The following is a 27,476-nucleotide window of genomic DNA, read 5'->3' on the forward strand; positions in this document are numbered from 1 at the left end:
ACAGCCCAAACAGCTCAGCATACCTCATCTCAGTACTCGCAGCTCAGCCCAGGCCTTTGGAGATGCAGAAAGAAATCAGCCTGGGGAAAGTTGTTGGAACCCAGAGGCCTTGAGAGAAGGCCAGCAGAGATCACCCTGTGCCTTCCCACGTAAGGAAGAACCTCAGTGGAAAGTTAGCTGTCCTTCCTCTGAAGAACTAATGAAATAAATCCCTTTTTATTAAAAGCCAATCTGTCTCTGGTGTTGCATTCCAGCAGCTAGCAAACTAGAACACCATTTTACTAGTATTTTGGGTATCTGCTTCTAACCTCTAATGTTAATTTCTTTTAGAGAAGTAATGTGCAATTTCATAATGTACCTTAAACACACCTGGATTAGAGACCAAGGAAACCAAGTTCAAATGCTTCACAAAATTAAAGGGATACTTTTTAAAAGGAATGCCTGATTAAAAGATTACTAATTTTTGTTTGTTTGCTAATTTTGTCCTGGCCTTTGTGTATCATAAAATTGTTTACACCAAAGCTTCCCTCAACAACAAAAGACAGACAAAGAAATGAAAAGTTCCAATCTATAAAAAAAGGTAACAATTCCAAGAAGATATCATGCAATACCTTAAATTTTTCTTTTTTAAAATTTTGTTTATACAGCATAAAGTTGTTTTTGTATGTGTGAAGCTACAAAAATGAAGAATGGACTTTTGGCTTGTAAGACTTCCATTATAGCATATTAACAATTTCAGTTGCAACTTCCAATTGGATTTCAAGGTTGGATACTGTGCCAGTTTGAAAGAATTACGTGCCCTAGAAAAACCACGTTTTAATCCTGATTCATTTTGTGGGGGCAGCCACTTCTTTTAATCTCTATTCAGTACTGTAGGTTGGAAACTTGATTAGATTATCTCCACAGAGATCTGACTTACCCAACTGTGGATATTAACCTTTCATTAGAGGGAGATGTGACTCCACCCATTCCAGGTAGGTCTTGATTAGTTTACTGGAATCCTTTAAAAGAGGAAACATTTTGGAAAAAGTTTCAGTGCCATGAGAATCATGAAAGCCCATGCAGCCACAGACCTTTGGAGATGAGAAGGAATATGCCCCCGGGGAAGCTTCATGAATCAAGAAGACTGGAGAGAAAGCTAGCAGACATCACCATATCCGCCATGTGCCTTTGCAGTTGCAAAAGAAACCCTGAACTTCATCAGCCTTTCTTGAGTGAAGACAACCTCTTGTTGGTGCCTTAATTTGGAAGTTTTTATAGACTTGCTTTGATTTAGACATTTTCACAGCCTTACAACTGTAAACTTACAACTTAATAAATTCCCTCTTTTAAAAGCTGTTCTGTTTCTGGTATACTGCATTCCAGCAGCTAGCTAGCAAACTAGAAAAGATACCATATCAAAGTCACTTTGGATATCATTTAATTACAAAAAGTAATCATTGTTAGTCTAAATATAAAAAAACCATGCAGATATCTCCAAAAAGTACTTGATAAAAGACAGTTTCAAAAAATGTTTATCCAAATAAGAAAGGAAAAAAAAAAATACCTACCCTGGGCTAGCAGCTTCCAATAATATGCAGGTGAAGGAAATTATACTAAAACCAAGCCTACTTCACAGCAAGATTTATTAATACATCCAAAAGAAAGAAAGAAAAATCATTTTGTCACACTATATACAGATAATACATACAGTGTTTTTATACACATATTACATCAGTTTTTACACAAGAAAAATATACATAAAAATGTAAACTTTTGTATACAAAAACCCTTAAACAAATTAAACAAGGACCAATAACAAAAGGAGACCAATCCATTATTATTTCATCAAATTTTTAAAACAGTAATACAGTACATTCATTGAGATATATATATGGAAAATGTGAGCCATCTCTTCTTGTTTAAAGGGAAATTACAAACTAAAAGGCTGTCATCTCCTAAAATGTGGTCTCCCCCAGCAACAGCGAACCTAATGCTTCCACGTGCCTTTCCACCAGAACTGGAGGCTCTTCCCAAAATCTGCCCATCTCTTCATCTGGCTCCTACAGTCTGTACAGACACCAGTAGCTCCCAGCGTTTTTGTGCATATAACTAAGCTTCCAACTACTTCTACCCAAATATAGAGAAGAATCTCAGTTTGTAAGTTCCCTTTAAGCAGCTTTTCCCTCATAAATATTTTTAATGTATGGCCTGTTAAAAATACTTGTGTGCCAAGGTGAATGAGGACACTGAAAAAGGATTTGAGAACTGCTAGTCCTTGCTACCATGCAGTTACTTTGTTACAAGAGATTTTAAAACTGTGTAGCCTGTCTCTTACTGGTTTCAAATAAAGTTACCTCACCTTTGATTTCCCACTGCAACTTGGTTTCAACTTACACTTCAGTACTTAGTACCATGCAACTGCCAAGAGTTTTGTTAAAGGCTGCTTCTGATATCAAGTTCCAGCTAAGCTGCTATGTAAAATCATTCAAACCCCAACCTCTCTAGTCTTCAGAGGTCCTCTTACTCTACTGTTTTTTGTAAGAATTTACAATTTAGGATTGTCCATCCACCTTCCTTTCTCTGCAAGGTCTTGAGATGTAATCTGCTGTTAACTCATCACAATTAACACTTTTTTTCTTAATGTTCTTGCATTCAGTGTGTCAAATGGATATACTAAGGAAAAATACCTGAAGTTGTGGGGAATAAGAGTTAAATTTATGTTAAGTACATGCAGACTCAGAATTCTTTTTAAAAAAAGTTTGAAGACCTTTAACTAAATAAATGCAAAGCATGCATAAAAGACAGCTTCATGAGGGATCTATCTTCTCTCAAAGATGAATTTTGGACAAGACAGAATAACAATTAGATAATATATTTCTCTGCAGCAGAGAAAGTAGTTAACTTCCCCCTGTCCAAATGACCCCAATGATCATTATTTATTAAATAAAGGAAGAGGCAAATTGGTGATCTAAGTTGATCAAGGAGATAGTAGATGACATACACTAATAAAAATATTAGATTGCTTTATAACCGAAATAAACAGGCTGGTTTGTGGTACATCTCCATTTCAAAGAGAGGAAAAATGCACAAGGTTCTTCAAATTATCTTCAGCTCTCTCTTAATACCCTGGGGACAGATGACATTTTTTAAAATGACAGTCTCCCTTTCAGTTAAAAAAAAACAATAAAAGGAAAAGGAAGATAAATAAATAATATGTGGATGTCTTTAGATGAGACTTTTAAATGTTCTTTAAATAATTTTTGATAATGTATTTAAAATCATTACATACAACTGCCATTGCAGTGACAATATTCCAGTAGGGGTAGCATTTTGCTAAATGTAAAAGATTGCCATTTAAAACTCATACATATACATGTGTATATACAGTATATCAACACTATTTATATACATATATATCTAGAGCGCAACATTTCATTGCCTTGGGGTATCTATATATCCACTCCCACAATATATACTAGAGACATACTGCGTGAGTATTCACGAAAGTATATGTACACATGCTCCAACATGTATATATACACTTTTGTCTGTGTGTGCATAAGAGCTTTAAAGGCACAATATATAGGGATGCACATTTTCTAGAGAGCTGCAGCAAGGTTAAAAACAAAATGTCACAACTGTGAGAAAACTCAAAAAGAAACATAGCAGTATTCATTACATAAAAATTCATTAAAACAGTTTCATCATGAGTAAAACAAGTTGTTTATAGAATTCAAGAGGCTTATATGGACTTCATAGGCTTTTCCAGTAAAATGAAAATGGTAAATTTATGATTAATCACAAAGTAAACCAAAAATTTTCAATGACAATAATGAGGACATAAACCTAGCACTAATATCAGTCATACAATAATTATGTTTTTTTTCAACCTAAGTAAAATGTCCTAAACCTAATAGGTAAAATTTTCAAATTAGTTTTGTTTGTTGACTTTTGTCACTGTTGTTTTTTTTTTAAGACATAGATAAATGCTCAAGTCTCAAATTTGATATTGAAACTATTACCAAAACTTTTATCATAAGGGAAATTCCAGAGATCTTAATTAAATGAGCTGTTGAAGAAAGAATATGCTTAAGCTAAATACTTCTGGCTAGAAAGGACATAATTAAGGGGAAAAAAAGAACACAAGGAAGTGAGATTTTTAAGTGATGAGAGACTAGTTGAAGTTAGAGAAGATGTAAAAGAATAGTGGAAATGGCAAGTAAAAATAGTTATGACAGGTATCACTCACAATAACCATAAACAAGACTATATTCTAAGGATTTCCTTCCCAGTATGCTCTGATGAAGTTCTCTAGATCATCACCTTCTCTGGCTTACAGAATAATTCAGAGTTTTCTATTGACATATAATCTTGTTTAACAAAGGCTGTTTATCTATTATACACACACATTTTTTAGGGAAATATATGTATATAGCTTTATCTATACACACACATATACATACGTGTACATATAGATTTATACAAATGTATAAATAAACATAATACTTTTCAATCTTTCCATTGACAAGGCAAGTTCACATTCAGCAAAGTGCCACCACATCCCATATACACATCTCTGTACAGATATACACAAAAGAGTCTATTTTCACCTTTCAATCAGGGGAATTTATTCTAGCAAATCCGATTAACCAGCAACTGAAGGGGGAAATGGCACCAGTACAAACTCCCTTCTTTCATTTGCATGCATATGTACAAGAAATATGCAGATTTTCTTTTTAATCCACAAGACTAGAGTGAATGAAACTGAGAGATGCTGCAAAAGTACAACTGTAAAAAAGAATAACATATAAAGCTTTCCTAGGTCTTGACTATATTTAAGATGAAGTAAAAGAGGTTTCAAAGGTAATTACAAATTCATATGTATTATCAGTTGTTTTGACATATTTCAAAGTACATGATTTTCATATTAAAAATAAATGTGATTGGAGGATTTCATAACTTTAGTTTTGACTATTTTAGAACACTGAATGCTTCAATAATGAATATACAGAAAAATGACAACTTAAAATTCAAAATATAGGAATGCATTTTTAAAAAAATCCATTAATTCAGGTAAAAGTAAAATATAGCACAATTATTCTTATAGCCAAAATATGAGGAAGGAGTATTTCATAAATAATAGTACAACTGAGTGATTTGAAAAAAACGTTTTTTGGAAAAAAAAAATGAAATCACCCACTTTTGAAATATGCACGGTAAAGTGATCCCATCAACTCTTTAAACAAAGCAGTCCCTTCAAAAAATGGCATGCTTTATAAAACTAAAAGCCTATTATTTTTCTTAAATTCACCAAGAAAAGGCAATCAACAATATTTTGAAGTATATATACTTCATATATATAGTATGAAGAAATCTATAAAAGTGGTTCAACAGATCTCTGGTCCCACCACCCCAATAGATCATGTCTGTTTCTCTCTCTCTCTTTCTCTCATATTTTTAAGCAAAAAGCAAGAGTCTGGTCTTAGGACCTGCTTTTTCTCATGCCATTTTAAAAACATAGCATAATATAAGTTAATCAAAGGTTAAAAAGAAAGTTACATGATATCAGAGCTAGCCTTTTAACATAAGATAACATAATGAAGAATTTGGTGTATTTATACAAGAGAGAAAATGAGAAAGTAACTCCAATACTCTCAACTAAATAAATCATATTTCTACAATACATTCCGTTACCTTTTTCTATTTTTACCTAAACACACATTCATCTCTCTCACACATGTGCCCCCAATGTATATTTTTGCATGTGTGTAAAAACACAGACATACACACTCACACAATTTAATTCTATTTTTAAGTCACAGTGGGAATTCCTTAGTGAGGAGGGATAAAAAGTTCCTGAATAAGACACTGAGAACATCTAGATTTATTATTTTCTTTCTATTTTACTTCTCAACTTACAGAATAAACTGTAAATAAGAGAATAAATCCATAGGAAATAAAAGAGGTCTTAAAAACTTAGTTTACAAATTCCAGCTACAGTAGTTGGAGTTTTATTTGATCTATGTATTTCTATTTACCCTGTAACTAAGCTTCTAGCCATCTTAAGTGTAAACCACAGATTGATCATTTACCAAAGAACATGATTCTCAACAGTTCTATGAGTAGTAATAAATGTTCTAAAGGTGTTCTACATTTTGAGGCCCCAGGATACCATTTTATTTTATATATCTGCAAGGTAGCAAAGGATAGCTATACACCTTGACACGGCAGAGATCCAGTGTAAAAAGGTGCTTCACTAGTTTTTTGTCAAAAAAAAAAAAAAGCTCATATATAATTTTTTTAGCTATTAAACACATAGGCAACATAATTCATTACACTCAATACAGCTTTAGTATAAAACTTATAATTTATGAGGTGATGTTAATAGCATAAATTAATATACCTTTTCTCTTAAAATCTACAATAAGTATTCTGAAAGCTCATTGGGGAAGGAGAATTTTAAATAAAAGTTTTAAAGCTGTGCATGATGGGAAAGAATTCTGTATGCTGAAGCTGAGATGAGAGCCTGAAGGAGACAGAAAAAAAAGTCCTAAGCAAGACACTGTGGACTATGAAACCAAATGTTTTCTCTTTCTTGCTCTCTCTTCAATGATGAGTCACCTTTAGTTTCTTTTAAAACTATTTTCTTTTTTAAAAACTGCCCTAATTTCCACAAGGAATCCCTGAGACATACTCAATACTATATAGTGAAAAGAAATATCACTGTTGAGAGGAACTGATTCAACCCTTCCAAGCAGGTGAAGATAATGTCAACAAGCATCAAACTTTCCATCATTTCAGCACTAATCCATTGGAACCAACTGTACCTTACTGATGCAGGTTGGAGTCATTTCAGAGCAAATCAGTCTATCCCCAAGTAAAAGCAATGGTGTGGCATTTAGCTGCATTGGAGCCTTCTGCACTGCATGTTGAAATTTTTTTTCCAAGGGGAACTTTGGGTGCATATAGAGCTTACTTCAGTGGTCCCCAGCTTAAAAATCAAAAACAAGAACAAGAACAAAAAACAAACAAAAACAAAACAAAACAAAAAATAAGTGAAAGAAGAGGATTCTATTACTCTTAGGTCAGGATCAGTGTAGATCACGTGTGTGTATGTGCACACTTCAGTACTGGGGGGGCATGGGCAGGTGGGCAGAAGGAAAGCTGTGCTGCCCTATAGCACTTACTAAGAGTTAGATAAGTTTTCTTTTATAAGATTGTTTTTCAGTCTACACTTCAGATCACCAAAAACTCTGCCATTCAAACTAGCCAAACATTCCCAATATTAGGCAAACTAAGGTAAAGAAAGTCATAACAAATGTGCTCGTTCGCTCTGAATTGCCACATTCTTTTATTAGTTCTCACAGTGCAGAGAGAAGAAAACTAACAAGAAATAGGAGCTGGAGTAAAAACAGCTTTTTGCTATTCTGAAATAAGGGCTCCCTAACTTTGACCCACAATTTTAGCATTAATGGCGCTGGTTATTAGAAGAGACTAACTATATAATTATTCATCTATGTTTTATATTTTCTTTCCTAACTCACTGATCGGGGGAAATGCTTAACAGATATGCAAATACGTTCTTCATTGGTATTTCATTACAAATCTTTTGAAAGATAGCACTTAAAAATGTTACTTTAATCTATTAAACATAGATTTTGTTTCCTTCCAGAAACCCTGAAACTATTTTACTTTCTGTAGAATGCTACTGAAAGTTCAATTATTTCCAATTTATTAAGAGAAAAAGTCTACATTCTTATATGTATATATATATTTTATATGTTCCCCCCAAATATATTTCCTGTTCAGGACAAAGTCCTTGGAGAATACAGGTATTGGTGATAAAACAGACATAAACGAGGACTGTTCGGTATGACTCTATTTTCTTTCAAGGAATCCTTTAAATTGCCTCATCAAACTGCAGAGTTCTGCTGACCATTTAGAAAAGCACTATAATAGAATATTCTATATATACCAGAAAAAGAATTTTAAAATAACGAGAAAGAGGATGGAAAAACTGAAAGGTAGACACCTAAAAATTTCAAATGAATTTCAACCAGACTAAATGATTAGTGTCATTAATATCCCCACCTTTTGCAATACCAATCCACAGCAACCTTCTGCTCCCCACAAGCCCCCCTGAGGAGGCCTACAACAACCACCCCCCCCATTACGCTCAAGGGTGCAGGGGGGTCACAGGCCTAGTATCAATGAATTAACAGGTTGGTATTTACCTAAACATGCTCAAATTCTAGTGCCAATTTATAAAATACTGAACAGTACAATCAATAGAAATATAAATTCTTTTATGGAGGAAGAAAACTGCCCAGATAGGGTGACTGTGTATATCAAGGATACCATTTCCTTCCTAATCAAAGAACTGTCTTTGCTTCTGTGGATCATGATCATGGATTGAAAATGAGCTCTGAGAAGGAAAAGCTTTAGTGTTAGTCACAAAAAAAAGACTACTGCGAAGTTGGACTTTTAAGTATCTAATCAGCTATTTAAGAAATAAATCTTATAAGTAATTATTTGGCAAAGATAAAGCCTTAGCTTTCTTTAGGCTTAAGCCATTGAAGAGGGTAACATCAATTTTAAGGAGGGGAAAAAAAAAGAAACAAAACTAATGTCTCCATACCTACTATGTGTCTCTCTTAAATCATAATCTTCTCCTGGAGGGACACTAGACATGCCATACTGCTTACAGCATGATATTGCTCAGGAAGTCACTTATAAGATAGTTATACATATATGGTAGGTTACTGGAGAAAATAATCCTTCATTAGATAAACTACATGACAACAATTAGAAAATCTTTGCATTGCATAGTCAGTCACTTGGTGGTTTAAGTGTAACTATTATTTACTATTGTGAATTGTTTACTATTACATAACCTACCCAGATGTGTAAATTGCTAAGCCACTTTTATGGAGGAAAAAACAATGTATCAAGGACATTAAAATAATGTAACAATTACATGGAGAGAGAAAAGGAGAGAAAACACATATTTTCTTTAGATGTTATAAATCACTGCCAGTGACTTACACATTAGAATGGAATTCAGATTCTCAGAGCACAGAACGTATCCTTTATCTGCAGCAACGCTATAAATTAAATCACATTAACAGAATCTAACTGGCCTTTATAAATGGTCCCAAAGAACTGCAGAGACAGAGTGAATCTTTTTTGCCACTATTTCTATGTGTTTTAACACTGGAGTAACAGCTAGTTTCCACCTAACTAGGACCATATTGCTTAAATATGATTTGTTTCTGATTCTAGTATTGCCTTATGATAACATAGGTGCTGTTTTAAAAAGATGCTCATTTAATATTTCTGGAATAAAACACACTTTATTCCTCTCTTTTACATATTTATAGCAAACCTAGGACTAGACTAATAGATTAGAATGGCTCCATTAAGTAGAAGAAAAGCATAACGGATATATCTGGGCTTACAGATGTTCTTTTCTCTTCAAAAAGGGACTCACAACAAACAGCAAGAGCAAAGCAAATTGCAAGCTTAGATGAAATTTGTTTTGAAGTAGATGAAATGAGAGGAAAAGTTTGTTTTATGCTAATTCCTCAACCCTACACTGACCTTCTAGGGGTGCCCTTTCCTCAGCTGTCATTGTGGGCATCTATATAAAAACGAATTTCCTCAAAGTTTTTGGTGTAAGCTGTAACTGGCAACATTCCTGATAATTTCATGCCTCCTTACTAGAGAGCAGAGAAGGGCTTTTAAATGCACATGAAACAGAAAACTGCAAAGAACAAAATGTGCAACTTACTGCAAACTCAGTTTTGATAACTGAAGAATTTTAAGCAGCTAACATGAGGGACAATAGCCAGACAAGTTCAAATCTACTACCCATGACTTTCCCTTTGCTGTCAAAGAAGGGTTGATAAGGAAGTCACTGTGCTGCTCTGCTACAATCTTTAATTAGTGCACAATGGAGACTAAACCAAATCTCTGGGGATGGACAGTTGTCTAGTGATGACCATAATGGGATCTGAAAATAGTTTAGCAAGCTAAATGACACTTTTGAGCAGAGGTAACTGCTCGTAATCATTCCATTACAGTACACTAAAATAAAAAAGCTTACTACCATAAGGTTCAGAGGTGAGGAGTACTCAAATTATCTGATCTCACCATTCAGAATAGAAATTTATGGTGATAACCAAATATAATTTTGCTTTGTGACATCATTTATAATTTAGAAATTTCTCAATCTGCAAAAAAAGACAAAGCTATTAAAAATAAATCTTCCAATCAATTTTCATGATTAAAAAGAAACCTAAATATATTACAAACATTTTTTTGGCCCACAAAAAAAATTTTCAATAAATACAAAATAGGGCATATAATAATTTCATACAGTAATGTGATAGTTCCCCTCCATAATCTCAGGCACAAAGTATCTGCATAATGCCTGCTTATCACCATCATTCCTTTAAAAAGCAAAGAAAGAAAAGCTTTCAAAAAGAAGGGAATGGTTAGAACTAGCATGGCATAAGGAGAACACATATAGGGAATAGGGAAATGCATCCAAATCTTTACCTATTAAAAAGGAATTAAGCTTAAACATTCCCTGACAAATGAAATACTGTACCATATCATTAATAGATAGGTTCTCTCTATGCATCTTTTAAAATATACATATGTAAATGGATGTAAATTAGACTAGATTCAGGTATAAATAACTGATGGTTTCTCAAAGGACAGTGAAACTTCTCAGCAAAAGCAGAGTCCAGATGCCTTTACAATCTAGTACCACCCTTCTCTTGGAAAAAAAAAAAAGCAGGCAAGAAGAAACATCACATATTCATTTCATAGTAATCAACTTACTAAACTACCCAATATGACTTTTAATCTTAAAATTCTGGTACTTTTCCCCCAAACTATTTCCAAGTTTACTTAAACCTAAGTACTTAAATTATTTTAAAAGTACCAAAGTGTGGGTAAAATTTATGTCTAATTTCCATATTCGGTTTGGAAAAAACTTTAAAAATGTGTATCCTTCAGATATTACACATCACTTCACAACTGGTACATTGATTCTACAAGTGTCTTCCACATTTTACAAATCTTAGCAAAGAATCACTACTGTAAACATGAAGAATTCAAAAGCAAAAAAATGGATCAAGGAGTTCACAGATCCCGCTTTCCAAATCTATCTCACCTATCCTGATTTTCATATCAAAACATTTTCTTTAGTTACATCTTGCAAATGTATTCCATGAGAGGGATTTAGAAACAAATGCATGTCTGAAAAGGCAACATGACCACTGGTCCTCAGAATAACCTCAGCAACCTTGCTAAGTTGCTCCAGGTAAGCTTTTTATGACATCTCCATGTCACTGACATAAATCCAGCTTTTTAGGTTCCATTTCTCCTTGGACTAACTTTTAGCACAAAAGGGTTGTGGTACTCACGCAACCAGACCACCACCGTTTCTATTAAGGAAACTTTAGTTAACTCGATGGGAAGGGATGATCAACCTTATGAAGGCTGGGAGACATGGGAAGGAAGAAAATAGGAGCCTCGAACCTACTAGGGAAAAAAACAATGGAACAGCTGCTTCCTGTCCTGCACAAAAACACAGGCATGGGAGCACACAAACACATGGGCAGTCAAAAGACTACCTTTTTTCTTTTTAGTTAAACATGATCACAATAGGAATCCTGGCCTCATTGTGGTGTTTAGCAGTTGGTGCTAAATCAGAGCCTCGATGTGTCTCTACACACATTCGCTTTCTTACACAGGAACTCAATAGGATCAGTCTGTCTAGAACCACCTATTTAAAAATCTGGCAATCAAATGGAAAGCATTGATCTGAATACTAGGAAATAGTAAAGGGCACTGGTAATCTGAGGTATCTTCCACTTCTAGGACTCACTGCTAAAAATCAATTCTATCCAGTCACTGTGCTGAAGCACTAAGGAAACCACCGGGATAGAGTGAACCTGCCAGGAGGGAATGAGCACCAGTGCAAAGGAGCACATGTGAGCACTGAAGCAAGGTCCACTGCAGGGAACTTGTTTAACTGGAAAAGTGGATTCCCCTCTAGTCCCCTTCTGTTATTTTTAAAATCTTCTTCAGGAAAAGGGGTGAGGGGTGTTAAAGAGGAAGCAAAGATAGAAAACGGGGTTCCCCACCTGCCTGCAGATACACAGACACGCTCAGTTAGGGGAGGTAAAGGGAGAAGATGCATTATTGGTACTTGTAGCTGTGGCACCTGTTACTGTGAAGCCTGTAGGAGGGGCTATAGAGCTGTGGCTGGGCTGCAGGTCCTTAGGAATGCCACTGTGAGAACTCAGCTGGTGGCCAAAGGCTGCGCTGAACTGAGGGAGTTGCTGCTTGGGAGAGGTGGAGGCCATTAGTTCAGCAGAAGGCCCCATGCCACTGAAGCTGGTCTGCGGCAACCCCGGAAGCACACTGGAGCTACTGGGGGTCACGGTGGCGAAGGCAGGCTGTGTGGTCTCTGAGTTCGAGGTGGTGGGTGGCGTGGATAGGGAAGTGGAAAGAAGATGTCCATCTGCGCCAAGAAGGTTACTAAATGGAGAAGGATCTCCAAGGTTGACAGGGAGATTACTCCAGTGAGTTCTGGGATTTACCACTCCTCCAAGTGGCACCTCAAGTTGGGTTGGGAGCAAGTGCTGCGCCATGATGGGCATCTCTGCTGAAAAAGTAGCTGCCATATTATCACCAGAGTAAGATGTTGTGTGGGGAGAGGTGATATGGTCACTGTAGGGAGACGGCACGTGCTCACTATCATAATGGCTTCCTTGGGGTGAGGAGTGTGAATGATCACTGCTGTATTGCTGTCGTGAGGTGATTAGGTCATCTGCCTTGCTCAGCAGCTGGGCAGGATGTGGCCTCTGTGAGGCATGGCTGCCATCATGAAGTCCATGAAACTGTCCTGGGAAGGCTCTCTCCCCAAGTGCACTCTGGCTGATCAGAGTGGCAGAAGTAAGGCCAACGTTGGCTGGGGCAGAGAACTGCCCCTGGATCTGCCCTGCCAGGGGTGTAGGTGGGTTAGACAAGGTAGCAGAATGGAGCAGGTTCTCATCCAGCTCTAGATTAGAAAAATTATCATGGACTATACGCCCATTTAGTAGCTCCCCTAGGTCCGTGTTTACTTCTCGGCTCAAGGACTGAATTCCTGAAGCTGCAGTACCTGTGGAGAATACCCCTATTCCTCTATCTGACAACTCCTGGACTGGCACACCATCTGACTGGGTAAGTACCCCAATGGTACTCAGGCACTCGAGAGAAGTTACAGCCTGCAAGGCCCGTTCAAGTTCCTCAGCCTCTTCGGTAGTCGGGAGGAGGTCTCCATTCTTTCCTGAGTAAACAGAAGTTATTGAGAATCAGTACAACTTTTATCTAACCTACAGCACAATAGTCACACATTTTAATTATTTTTGAGACTATTCTATTGGAAGAGAGACCCAGGTGAAAAGAGCAGTTTTTAAGGACAGCACTGGTAGGAAAAAGTAAAATATTAAGTTGCAGGACAAGTCTGGAATGTCAAGCTGTCCTGGAACTTCAATCACAATTTTAGTTTATTTAAAATACTCACACACATGAAAAAAAACACCTATCAAAGTATTAAATTCTTAGGAATTCTTAGGATTATTAATTTAAAACTCATGGTGACAATTAGACAAAAGTTTTTATCTAAAATTATATTAAAGTTATTAAAATAGAGAATATATCAAGTTAATTCAGATTTGAGACAAGAGGTTGGGTAGGATGGTCTATACTTGGTCCTTCTCCTGGACTCCTCCGGCTAGAAGGGCAGTTGTGGAGGATCAGAACACACAGATCCACTCAAATATTTTAGCATAGCATTAAGCACTCAGTTCATTCTGTGGGTTATCTTTCAAAATGCTTTTGCTTTACTCTCTAATCCTTCCCCCTCATTCTTCTCAACTTCTAATTTTCTTAAAATGGAAGCCCATGGATGTACTTTGATTTCATTTCCAATATAAAAAAATCTATTGTTAAGAACTTGATTTATCACCATAAAAGTATCTAATTTTTAACAATGACAGAAACATTCCAAAAGCACAAAGTATTTCTCCTGAAAGTTCTGGGAAATTGAGAGAATTAAGCAAATTTTGTTTTGGAAAAAAGTGCACTTCAATTGAAGTGAAGAGCAGAGAGTTAAAATGAGGGCAAGTTCTAAAGGGCTTCAATATAAACTCATCTTTAAAATTTCTACATTCAAAAATAAAATAAAATTACTCATTTTATAGAAACAAAGTTACAAGCCTAGCTATCAAACTATAAATACACTCTAAGCTCTTAATGTCATGAAACAAAAGGATCACCTTTTAAAATAGCTTTAACAGTGCTGTATTTTCTATCTACAAAGAAAGACAATATATGTATGGAGAAATATTTCAAAAACATTGTAAGAAACTATTTCACTTCATATAAACTCATTCTTATAGTTAGCTTCCTTAAATCAAAATATTGACAACACCTTCAAAAAAATCGAAATCTTGTAAGTCATCTGGTAGCCGGGGTAGGACATCTGAAAAGTCCTCCTGGTTCAATTCCAAGTCATGTGGAATGTCAGTGATCTCATTGGCAATGTCATCCGGCAACTCATCAGCACTCAGCTCTGGCGTGGATGGGCTCCTAGGAAGATGACACGGTTGGTCCCACTTTCTCCCTTTCAGCTTCACATCAATGTCACCAAGACAAGTTCATCAAACATAAAGGAAAGGTAATGCCTTTTACGTTTTCTATAATTAATGTAAACAAGGGAAATGCTAACTTAAAATGCCTATCTCTTTTTCTCTAAGAGAAGGAATTTTGAAAGCAGGACCATTGCAAAAAGACAGACCTTACGTGTAGGTAGTCAAATATTCCTGCAACCTTTATCTCCACATAAGAGAAGACAACCATGACTAGAAAACATTTTTACTACCAAATTAGTAGAATGAATCACAATTCAGGGTATCAAGTATGTTTTAAAACTGGTAGAGTTTCAAATCTGGTCAAAATAATAATTAAAAAAATAAAATAAACATAAAACTGATGGCTTAATCATCTGCTCAAAAATGCTTACCCCGGCCAGAATTAATAATGCATAAGATTTTTGATGGAATATTTCTGTTAGAACACATATGGGACTCCTGTTAAAATAGGAAAATCTGAGAATATACAATTAAATTCTCAGTATCAGCATTTTTCCTTTGTAATCGAAACAGAAGAAATTGTATTTCAGATTTACTCTAGTCAGATATTTGGTAAAATTGGTACCCAAAACTGTAAAAAGTCTAGACTGCTACACTGAGTGTCTTCCGTATCCTTGTTCCAACTCCAGGCTGCTAAAGGAAGCCAGATGCTCTGAGAACAATCAGAAAATGACCGAAAGGCTAAGCCAACACTAACTCTGCTGCTGACCGGATCTGGGAGGCCTCCACTGGCAGTGAGACGCTGGTGGGCATGCTGAGGTTCCCTTGGGGCACTGCAGGGGGAATGGGTTTTTGGGGTCGACGAGGTCCACGCCTTCGTTTCTTCTTGTGTTTTTTGGTAAGTGCAGGAGGCTTGGTTTTTTTCCTGGGTTTCCTCTGCTGCTGGTGCTGAACTTTACGGGAGCTATCTCCTCTCAAGAAATTATCCTTTGGAATGAACAAATGGGTATTTTAAAACTGAGATATTTGGGAAAAACCTATCAACTATCCAAAAAATACTTACATCTCTTAATATTCTAAAACATAATGTATGTCTAAAAATATGTAGAACAATAATTAAATCAACAGATCATTTAATTCAAGTGAATTCAACGTATGTTTATGTATTGAGTTCATCTCATTTAAAAACATTGTGATAAAGCCCATAGTATTAAAAAAAATGAATAGAAGTTCATCTTTTCTTTCAAAAAATGGAAAGACATGAATACAAGTATACATAAATACAGTACAGAGAAAATTGGGCAGTTAACAATATTAACACCTCCTATGGACACACAGAAAGAAAATAAATTATTTTTGGTTTCGTGGAACTGTAGGATAAATAGGATTTTCAAGGGTTGTCACAATGGGGGAAGGTTATTAGGCTAAAGGAGATGTCATAAACAAAAGAAAAGGAGCAGCAAATAATTGGGAATGACTGGCACTTAAGAGTAATAACAGGGGATGACATACAAAAGTAAGCTGTAAAGAAGTTTGGAACCAAAGCACGTATGACTTTGAATACCCTGTTATGACTTTTAAACTTTAAAGGAATAAATAGAAGAGGCAAGTGAATAGAGCCCACAGGTGAAATCTGATGACTATTTCAAGGACTGATACAGGCTAGGTACAGGAATGGAAAAGCAAGGGCACTGTCATAACAGAATGTTCAGGATTTGACAGCTCCTTGGATATGGGGAGGATGAAGGGCACGCAAAACTCTAAAATGACTCTACAGTTTCTAGTTTGGGTGTTTATTAGATGACGATATGAAAGGAACACAGCAGAAGAAGATTAAGAAGAAAAATTAAGGGGTGCTGTCTGGCTCACATACAGTTTTAGGTATGAAGATATCTAGGGAGGTAGTGTAGACCAACATATGACTAAATAAGTCTAAAAATGCTCTTTTGCTAAATATAAAAGAACAATTCTAAGTTACAAGAAAGCACTGTATCCCTACCAGCAGTTTTTCTTTCTGGGTGGCATATAAAACAAAAGTGCTTTTGACAACTGATGTCACCTTCGATTTGATGAATTGCAGTAATAATTCTTGTAAGTAAACATATAAAAGACTGTAGATAATAGTATGTGAAGACTAACAACTATTGCCAGCATCAAACAAAATTCAAAACAAGAGAGAGCTTAAGAGTAACATAGTATATTCAAGACATCTAAAAGAAGTTTAATTTTGGCTAAATACCTAAACTCAAACACAATTACACTTGTTAAGGCACAAATAGACCAACTAGCATCTGTGGTTTCTTTTTTTTTCTCATCATGTGGGGTCTACTTTTATTAGATTTCACTTTTTAATTCAATAAGTAGCAAATGAGCAATTACCAGTACTGAACATTGTGCTAGGCATCTATTTCATGCTTTCCCTCTAGGACCACTGCTGATCTTAAGCAAGAGAAAGTTAAAGCGCTTTGGCCCAATACACAGAAGTCCAACTTGTTAGATTCCAAATGGTTACCTGGTTCTAGACTCATGCCTCTTTCCTCAAAGTCAATGCCTCGGACCCCTGCCTCATTCCTGGCAACATGACAGGTACTCCAGACAGAACTGCCTATCCATAACTGAGATTCTACTTTATTCTTGATGGCATGTCAACTCCTTCAGAGAGCTAGAGCCCCTTCTTAAAAGAAACTTTCCCAAAGCAATTGTTAATTGGTCTAGCTTTACAAATACTTTCAGCTTTCTCACTGTTTCATAGTTCTACTTATATGTCAAGACAATCCATTTTATAATTTAACATCTATTGTAAGATTTCTGTACCTGCTGGCATACTATGTTCTGCCTGCTAGCCTGGATTTCCTGCAGCTAGGGTCTTTTCTACCAGTGGCTGTCCCATCCTTATGGCTGAGTCTAGTTCTAAATCCTGACCCCTCCCAGCCACAAGCCTAACTATTCATCTTCAACAATTACTTACTGAGCATCATTATTCTAAGCACTGGGGACACAGATGTGAACTGCCCTTGTAAAATTTACATTCTCAAAGGGGGAGACAGACAGTTAAACAAACAAATTGATAAATAAATGCAATATTAGGCAGATATAAATGTTAGGAAGAAAAATAAGGTACAGCAGGAAGATAAAAAGTGACATGGTAGAATTCTTTGATGAGATGACATTTGGTTAAATATCTGAATGAAATGAAGAATAAGCCATGTAGAATTCTGGGAAAAGAGTTTTCCAGGAAAAGACATAAGTGCAAAGCCCCTGAAGTAGGAACATACCTAAAGAATTCAAGAAATAACAAGAAGTCTAATGCTGCTGGAGAGCCAGGTGTGAGAAGGAGAGGGGCAGGATATGAGGCTACAGAAGTTGCCAGAGGCAGATCAGGAGAGCCTCATCAACCATGGTAAGAATTGTAGATTTGACTGTAAATGTGATGGAAGCCATTGGAAGGTTTTGATCAGGGGACTAAAATGATCAGATGCACATTTTAAAAGGCCTGCTCTAAAGGCTATATACTGTATGATTCCATTATATGATATTTCGGAAAATGCAAAATTATAGGGACAGAAAACAGACAATGGGGTGAGTTAACTACAAAGGGGCAGCTGCACATGAGAATTTTGGGGTATGATGGAACTGTACTATATCTTGACTGCTGTGATGGTTACATGACTATATGCATTTGTCAAAACTAGTAGAGCTATGTACCAAAAAGAGTGAATTTTACTACATGTAAATTCAAAGAAAGAATTATATATATATATATATATACTCATGGACACACACATTGCCTACTCTGGGTGCCATGTGAATATTACACTGGGCTGGCTGGAGGACAGTTTAGGGGAAGGTTGCAACAATTACAAGATTACTGAAATAATCTAGGCTAAGAAGATGGTACCTTAGGCTAGGATGGTAGCAGTGGAGATGGTAAAACGTGTTTGGATTCAGGATATTATTAGAAAGTAGAACAAAGACCGTGCTTTATCACCTAGTGACAGTATCTCACTGGGGTGGGCTCATGGGCTATCAGTTTTTGCTATGCTCTTTTATTTAAATTTTAACTTAAAACAAAAATAGCTGAAACCAATGTCAGAAACTGTAACTGCCTGCAGAAAGAAAACCATTTTTAAACTTTTGTATTACAAAGATCTTTTAATTAAAAAGCCACTTATTAAGTCATTGAAGCAGATCCTGAAGCATAGCACCCCTATTTACCCAGCCTTATTAGATGTATGCTGGCATCACAGAACTTTAAACTTAAATTATACATCTGGGATCATTTACTTCAGCGGGTTCTAAGCGGCAGCTCCTATATCCCAAGGGTCTGTGCAGTCATCAGTGAAGGTCCACAAAGGTGGTTCAAAAAACATACAGGAATAATTTCCCTACCAGGATGAAGTCTGCAAAAACTAACACAAATGTCCATCCTTTGAATAAGTTAAAATAGGAAAATAAATAATTTTTCAATGTAGTTCAGTATAGAGATTTTCTCTCAAAACATGTAGTTCATAAAAGAAATCTAAAAAATAAAAGAGGTTCTTGGTGAAGAAGCTGGTGAACTATGAACATGAAACTGAGGTCCAGAAAGGTTAAATCATTAGTCCCTAGTTACACACTTGGCTAATGACCGAACCAATATCACAATCATAAACTGTTAAGTCCTGGTCTAATGCCTATTCAGTTACCTTAAACATATCTGAAAACCGTAAAATGCTTATAGAGAGCAAGAAGTGTCTTATTCAACTTTTTAGGACCTAAAGCATTTAGCAAACTATCTTGCAAACTATTTGGTAGCCGAAAACAATAAAAATGCATTTTAAAAGTGATTATAGGGGGTGCAAGGATAGTTCAGTGGTAGAATTCTTGCCTGCCATGTGTGAGACCCGGGTTCGATTCCTGGTCCATGCACTTTCCAAAAAACAAACAAACAGGCAAAATTAACAAACAAAAAACAAAAGAAAAAAAATTCAACAAATGGTGCTGCAATAATGGGATACTCACATGGAAAAATAATGAAATGTGACCCTGCCACACAGCTTACAAAAAAAAAAAATAATAATCTGAGTTATTTCTATGGGCGGCGCAAGGGTAGCTCAGTGGTAGAATTCTCACCTGCTATGTTAGAGACCTGGGTTCGTCTCCTGGACCCTGCACTTCTCCCCTCCCCACCCCCCCAAAAAAACCCACCTCCTTAAAAATTATTATACAATTCAGGTATTTCATTAATTCAAACTTGTCTCTCTTCCAAATTATTCTGGATTAATTAGGGGTTATGAAACTAGCATTAACTAAAGCAATAATTCAGTTCAGTAAAATAGAAACATTTTGGCTTTGGGTAGAAGTATCTAAGGCACTTGAAGAATTGTATACAAGAAAGCATAACCTAAAGGAATGGGGATAAAAAATAGCAGATTGGGCAATCTGCTATGTATTTTAAAAATATATTGTAAGGGGAAGAGAGGACTAGAACCCAGAAAAATGATGAACAAATATCTTCTAGAATAATGTTTTTTTAAATGAGGGCCTGAAACTAGTTCAATGGGTAATGACCAGCAATTTTTTTTTAAGTGAAGCAGAAGAGATTAGAAGATAGAGTGCATTTACATGCAGTAAAGGTACATCTTGTTTCATAAAACTTAGTTTCAGTAATTTTTATACACATGTAATTGGTACTGAGTTGCAAAGTATTTCTCACTTTGGGTAACTAACAAAAGTTTAAAGCTGATGTTATGGAAAATAAAATCTGAACTTACCATTTTTTTGGCATGTTCTTCACACAGAGGTGTCTGGTGTGTAATGTCAAAAACTGGCACAGAGCACTGCTGTCCATCTGCAAACTTGGCCGTGCAACTTGAGAAGAGCTGCTGAGAGCGGTTCAAGAGGATATCTGGTTTTGTAATGTTAGGAATAAAATATATTGCAACTCTATTCAATTTTTCAATTTCTACATAAAATCCATTTTCCCCTTACGTTAAATAAATGTAAATTTTATTATCTAAAATAGTTAAAGCTCCCAACTACTGATATGACAAAATAATATTAGCTGACTTTGTCATCATTTGTCAAGAGATACTTCTGAAGGACTCTACTTTGCTAACAGACTCCTAACGAGTTTTCTTATGATCATTCGGAATAAAATTCTGTTATTTAAAGAAGCAGAGTCACTATATTGGTTAAAAAAAAACTTTCCAAAAGGAAAACTCTCTGCACATTATGCTCATCAAAAATAAATATTTAAAGATAGAATTATAAAAAATGTACCTGACCAAATATGAATTTTTCAATTCATTGAAATTCATTCAAATATTCAATTCATATTTCCAACCCCAATTCAAACTCAAAACTTATAAAAACTAGTTTAAAATAAAAACTTAATTTTAAACTATTTCTCTTCATAACTAAGTTTGCATATGTCTATATATCCAGAGTAGTAAAGATCTCAATGAGACTGAAAAATAAGAGCAGGCAAGTACTACAAGCACAACTAAATTTAGAATCCAAGTTTACATAAACATTTTAAGCATTTATACTTGAGCCACTAACTACATTTCTACAGATTTGCTTTACATTAACGAAGTACTTTTCCATTTTTTCTTTATGCTTTTATAGTTAAGGCTATTTATATAGCCTTTACTATAGAGAAAGTGCTGCTGAGAAAGCTGTGAAAATACAACTCCAAGTACAGAGAGGAGGACAAAAATTAGACGGATAACCAAGAAGAATAAGTTATTGCCACCATATAAATTTTAAAACACGCTATTTAATTATAAATGTTCAATGGAAGTAAGAGTATAAGATAAGTGGTCTTAAGACACCTAACACAGGTTTTTCTCAAGGATTTTATCTTAAGATATGTAATTTCCTAGTCAGTGATATTTGTTAGATATTTACCTCCCATTTATTTGAAGTCAACCAACACTCACTGCAAAGTGAAATTAATCCTACATCAAATGGCACTGTATAACTTTCTTGAAAGAATAAGAACAGTTTTTGATTAATGTGAATTGATTTTTCCATCAACGAGTGAAATAATTTCTTCTTACATGCTATCTGAAATCACGTGTGAGACCAATGTTTTGTTAACAAACTACAATTATGTGATTACTGGAAAAACCTGCTGTGTGCTACCAATTTTGCTTATGTTGATCTGATTCTTGAATAAAGCACTGATAAAAACAGAAAAAAAGATCCAGAGAATTTCATAAAAACTGGGGTTAAATAAAATTATTTTAAACATTAGTTGTAAATTCAAGCTATCTACTTGATTTATGAATGAAATATACAGCCTTAAATTAGCCGATACTTTTCAAATGCATGCTCAATTGAGTTAAAAGGATACGTTGGAAACAATGTCTGGTGAATGGAAGAGCTTTATTAGTGCACTGTTCACCCTTCACAGTTCCACTACATGCTGCTGGCTCCGCCTCCCTCAACTCAGTCCGGCTTATGCTACAGAAGGAAAAAAACAAAATTAATTTTACTTTAAGAATTAGGCAATTTTCAATATTATGTCACCATTCTGTAGCACCTATATTTTAACTATCTTTAATACATATATTCATTAATTAAAATGCAGATATGAATTAAAGAAATCGGGTATGACAATTACCTGTTCTATTATTTTATCTGATCAACTGACAAAGCAAAAAATTACATCAGAATAGGTTTCAAATATGCCTAACTGGTCTTTTTGATTTTTTTAAGGGACATTCTGGTCCCTCTTACTTCCCGAAGAGGCAGTAGGGAAAAGTAATGAACAAGAGACTAGAAGCAGAAAGACCTCGTTCTGAATCTCAGCTCTAAGGCACTAGCTGGGTGACCTTGGGCAAGTTACTAAGCCTCACTTAAGCCTCAACTTCCTCACCTGTGAAGTGGAAGTAAGCGTACCTTTAGCTGACAGGATTGTTGTGAGAACCAAAAGGCATAATAAATAAAACACTTAGTATACATAGTACACAGCACAGAGTAAGTCAATGGTTATTAACCACTGCTATTATCATCATCATTATGATTTGATTACCTACGCTGCTAAACAATAAATCTGCAAAAAACTTGACCTAATACAAGGGGACAGTGAAATAATAAATTTCTTTGTTCTCATCCTCCAAAATGCACTCACTTTAAAAAAAAATTATTAACATAAAAACACGCAAACATTTCTTTTTTTAATGCATAAATAATCCCAATTGTATTTTCATTTTGCTCTGCACAATGGTTTAAAAAAATAAAGCATTACACACACAGTCAAAAGCCTTTGTATGCCTCCCCCTATTCTTTATGTAGCCCCCTTCTCTCTCCAATGATAGCCACTCTTTCCAAGCTGGTTATCACCCCCATGCATGATTTTCAAGGTTAACTGTTCATGTATATATCCACAAATATTTGTACATGTTTTTACAATTTAATAAGCAATATGATTGAGACTTTTCTGTACTTGATTTTTTTAACCAACAATATGTTTGTGAGAAAATCATCTTGATAACCTGTAGCTCTTGTTCGTTAATTTTAATTGCTGTCAAGAATTCCATTTCTGAGTATCTCACACTTTATTTATCCTTTGGTTAATGAACACTGAAATTGTTGTCAATATTTTTTACCATAAAACACTGGTTGTTGCATTTGCTTGTGTTCATACGTAAGATTGCCTCCAGGGATATCTGCCCGAGTTCAAGAGCAGGGTCTCACATATACATGCCCTCATCTTCAAGAGGTGCTGCTGAACTGTTCCTCAAAGTAGTGGTACCGAGAGGAGGGCGAGGTGTGTTCCCATTTTCCACATCCCTGACATTTTCATTTCTGCCAATCCATGGAGTAGGAAATTGTGTCTTGTTGTGGTTTTAATGACATTTCCCTGTCTACAGTGCTGTCCATCATCCTGCCATATGTCTATACCCCATTCTATTTTCTCTTCTGTTAAATGCCCTCATTAAACAGCTACAGAGGTGTTTGCCTGCCCAAGTTGGAGGACATCCCAGAAGGCTCTGACCCTTGAGCTCTAAGACTGCAGAGAAGCTGCCTCCTGATGCTAGAGCAACAAACACTGCCAAATTCCTGGTGGGACTTCTGCCCATGCTCTGGGCCTGCTGACCTGTGCCAGAGATGCTTGCAGGGGTGTCCCTTGCTGCCCACTACTGTTCTGCATGTCTTGCCCCTCCCCTTCCCAATTAGTCTGGAGGCTGAGCCCTCTGTTGATATCGCCACCATCTCCACTTACTCTCACACAGATGGCCCTGCCAAGAGTGGGAGCTGAAAGCCTTTGGATTAGAAGCAAACCTCTGGTTCCTTTCTTTCCAGGGAAAGTGTGAGCCAGGAAGTGGTTGGCTTGGAGAGGAAGAGGTATGAACATTCTTAACATACAAACATTCTATACATGGTATACAATCAGTGGCTCACAATATTGCACAATATCACATAGTTGTACATTCATCACCATGATCATTTTTTTGACACTTGCATCACTGCAAAAAAAGAAAGAAAAAAGAAAAAACGCATACATACCATACCCCTCATCCCTCCCTCTCATTGACTACTAGTATTTCCATCTACCCAATTTATTTTAAGCTTTGTTCCCCTATTATTTATTTTTTATCCATATTTTTTTACTCATCTGTCTATACCCTAGTTAAAAGGAGCATCAGACACAAGGTTTTCACAATCACACAGTCACACTGCAAAAGCTATATCATTATACAATTATCTTCAAGAAACAGGGCTACTTCAAGAAACTACCCTTAGTAGGTTTAGTGAACCTGTGTTGTTTTGGATATATATTAGTGCTACTAAAAGGGGTAATGAACCTATGAGGGTATAGAATAGAAAGTAAATTCCTGCATTTAACCGTTCTGTCTGATTTCCTCATCGGGTGATGATGATAAGGGTTGGAATTAGTGTTGCTTCAAATAGGATGTAGAATAGGAGTAATTCTGTGGCTGTGAAGGTTATAATTAGGAGTATTTGGAGTATAATTAGTATTGAGATATATAGTTTTTTTCGTGTAATTGTTTCTTTGGATAGGTGAGATTGACTTGCTAGTAGTATTAAGGGGAGTAGTCATATGGTCAGTGCTAGCAATGGGGTTGATAATGGGTCTGTGAAGAAGGTGGTGGAGAAGTTTAGGCTTAGATCAAATGGTTGGTAAAATAGGTGTAGGCTGATTAAGCTGATTAGCAGGCTGTGAATGGTTGAGTTAATTCATAGCATCTCTTTTTTTGAAAGTCAGGTCAGTGGAAGTAGTATGATAGTAGTATGAAGAAACTACTTCAAGAAGATACCCTACTTCAGGGTATCTTCAAGAAACACAGATCTACAGTTCAGGTACTTCCTTCTAGCCACTCCATTACACCATAAACTAAAAAGGGGATATCTATATTATGCTTAAGAATAACTTCCAGGATAACCTCTCGACTCTTTGAAATTTCTCAGCCACTGACATTTTATTTTCTCATTTCTCTCTTCCCCCTTTTGGTCAAGGTTTTCTTAATCCCTTGATGCTGGGTCCTGTCTCATCCCGGGATTTCTATTCCACATTGCCAGGGAGGTTTACACCCCAGGGAGTCACGTCCCACAAAGAGGGGGAGGGCAGTAAGTTCACCTGCCCTGTCAGCTTAGAGAGGCCACAGCTGACCAACAAAAGAGGTTCTCTGGGGGTGACTCTTAATTTTAAGTAGACTTAGCCTATCCTTTCAGGAGTAAGTTTCATAGGGGCAAACCCCAAGATCGAGGGGTCAGCCTATTGTTTGGCTGTCGCCACTGCTTGCTAGAATATCAGAAATTCTCCAAATGGGGAGGCTGAATATTGCCTCCTTTCCCATTCCCCCAAGGAGACTGCAAATATTTATTTATTCACTGCCCAAATTTCTCTGGGATTTATCGGGGCATCATACTACCCTAGACAAACCAACAAAATCTCATGTCCTATTAAAGATTCCATGTACTTATGGTGTTAACTAAACTAACTATACAAATTAAATTTGGAAATGCACTACCCAAAATATTAATTTTGTACCAAATAAACATCTCTCCATTTAGTCTCACACAGAAGTTGAAGTTTCAAAACATGGATATCATCCTTTACCCAGTCTTCTGATATACCTTAGTACTATCTAGATTAGATTCAGTCATGTCTCTACTCAATGTCTGATCACTTTTTCAACTTTTTAAAGTTCATATATGGGGTAGTGTTGACTTTCACAGCTTCTGAGCTCTAACTCTGAGTCTCAGGCAAAATGCACTCATTGTGGGCATTTAAAAAATTTTCTATTATATTTGTAATTCCATGTTCCATTATTTAAATGCTATCTCTCCATTATGTACACTTTTTCTAAAAAAAATTTTACTGAGCTATCTTCACATACATACAGTCCATCCAAAGTATACAATCAATGGGTTACAATATCATCACATACTTAGGTACTCATTACCATGATCATTTTCAGAACATTTGAATCACTTCAGAAAATAAGAAAAAATAAAAGCAAAAACGAATACATCCTAAAGCCCCTAAACCTCCCTATCCTTGACCACTAGTATTTCAATCTGTTCCTTATTCCCACCTATTGTTTATTTATTTATGACCTTATTTTTTATTCATCTGTTCTTACCCTGGATAAAAGCAAGAGGCACCAAACACAAGGTTTTCACAATCACACGGTCATGCTGTAAAATCTATATTGTTATACAATCTTCTTCAAGAAACAAGGCTACTGGAATACAGTCCAACAGTTTCAGGTACTTCCCTTCAGCCACTCCGATACATCATAAACTAAAAAGGGATATCTATATAATGCATAGGAATAATCTCCAGGATAACCTCTCAACCCTGTTTGAAATCTCTCAGCCACTGAAACTTTATTTTGCCTCATTTCTCTTCCCCCATTTGGTCAAGATGGCTTTCTCAATCCCAAGATGCTGGGTTCCAGCTCATCCTGGGAATCATGTCCACGTTGCCAAGGAGATTTACACCCCTGGGAGTCATGTCCCACATAGTGGGGAAGGCAGTGAATTCACCTACCAACTTGTCTTATAGAAAGAAGCCACATCTCTGGGGGCTCTCTGGGGGTGACTCTTAGGCATAATTATAAGTAGACTTAGCTTCTCCTTTGCAGGAATAAGTTTCATAGGGGCGAACGCCAAAATCAAGGTCTCAGGCTATTGAATTGGTTGCCCCCACTGACTGCAAGAATATCAGGAATTCCCCATGTAGAGAAGTTTAATATTTCCTGTCTCCCCAGCTTCCCAAGGGGACTTGGCAGAAACTTTTTTATTCTCTGCCCAGGTTACTCTGGGATGTATCATGGTATCACACAAACCTGTACAAACCAATAAGACCTCACTTCCTATTCAAGATTCAATATAATTATGGTGTTCAAATAAACTGATCACTCAAGTTAAATCAGATAATACACTACCCAATACACAATTTTTTTTTTTTTTTTGCATGGGCAGGCACTGGGAACCAAAATATAAATTTTGCAGGTTATATACAAATCGCTCAGTATCTCAGAATTTAGAAATAAGAGTTATAAGTCCAGAATAGATGGGATTGCTGTAAGAGCTTACAATCTAGGAACCTTTACACTAGGTCTTAACCTGATAATCTATGCTCTCTATTTCAATTCCCTGAGTTTGTATATTATAGTTACTTCATATGAGTAAGGCATGGGGACATTTCATTCAACATGCTGTTCTGAAGCATTCACCTACCTGCATGCCTCACAATTTCATCCTTTATTACAGCCATTCAGTAGTTCATTGTATGTATACACCACTGTGTTTCCCTTCTATTCCTCAGTCATTGTCTGCTCAGGCCCCCTTCATCGATTATAAATCATGAACGTTGCC

General features: G+C 36.1%; 1 protein-coding gene across 4 annotated transcripts in view; it reads right to left on the reverse strand.

Annotated features, from left to right (window-relative positions):
• Window positions 1-1,608: 1,608 nt before the first annotated feature.
• INO80D (INO80 complex subunit D) overlaps window positions 1,609-27,476 on the reverse strand; it is a 106,447-nt gene continuing 80,579 nt past the window's right edge. For 3 of the 4 annotated variants that reach the window (XM_077154819.1, XM_077154820.1, XM_077154821.1), the window contains exons 7-11: window positions 21,976-22,085; window positions 20,390-20,523; window positions 15,394-15,623; window positions 14,477-14,634; window positions 1,609-13,330 (exon numbers count right to left, since the gene is read on the reverse strand). In XM_077154819.1, coding sequence (XP_077010934.1) covers window positions 12,165-13,330; window positions 14,477-14,634; window positions 15,394-15,623; window positions 20,390-20,523; window positions 21,976-22,085 — 1,798 coding nt within the window. In that variant the 3' untranslated portion in view covers window positions 1,609-12,164. The remainder of the gene's footprint in view (window positions 13,331-14,476; window positions 14,635-15,393; window positions 15,624-20,389; window positions 20,524-21,975; window positions 22,086-27,476) is intronic. The other variant, XM_077154822.1, reaches the window with a different exon arrangement.

Source organism: Tamandua tetradactyla, chromosome 3, assembly GCF_023851605.1.
Source record: "Tamandua tetradactyla isolate mTamTet1 chromosome 3, mTamTet1.pri, whole genome shotgun sequence".
In the NCBI taxonomy this organism is placed as follows: Eukaryota; Metazoa; Chordata; class Mammalia; order Pilosa; family Myrmecophagidae; genus Tamandua; species Tamandua tetradactyla.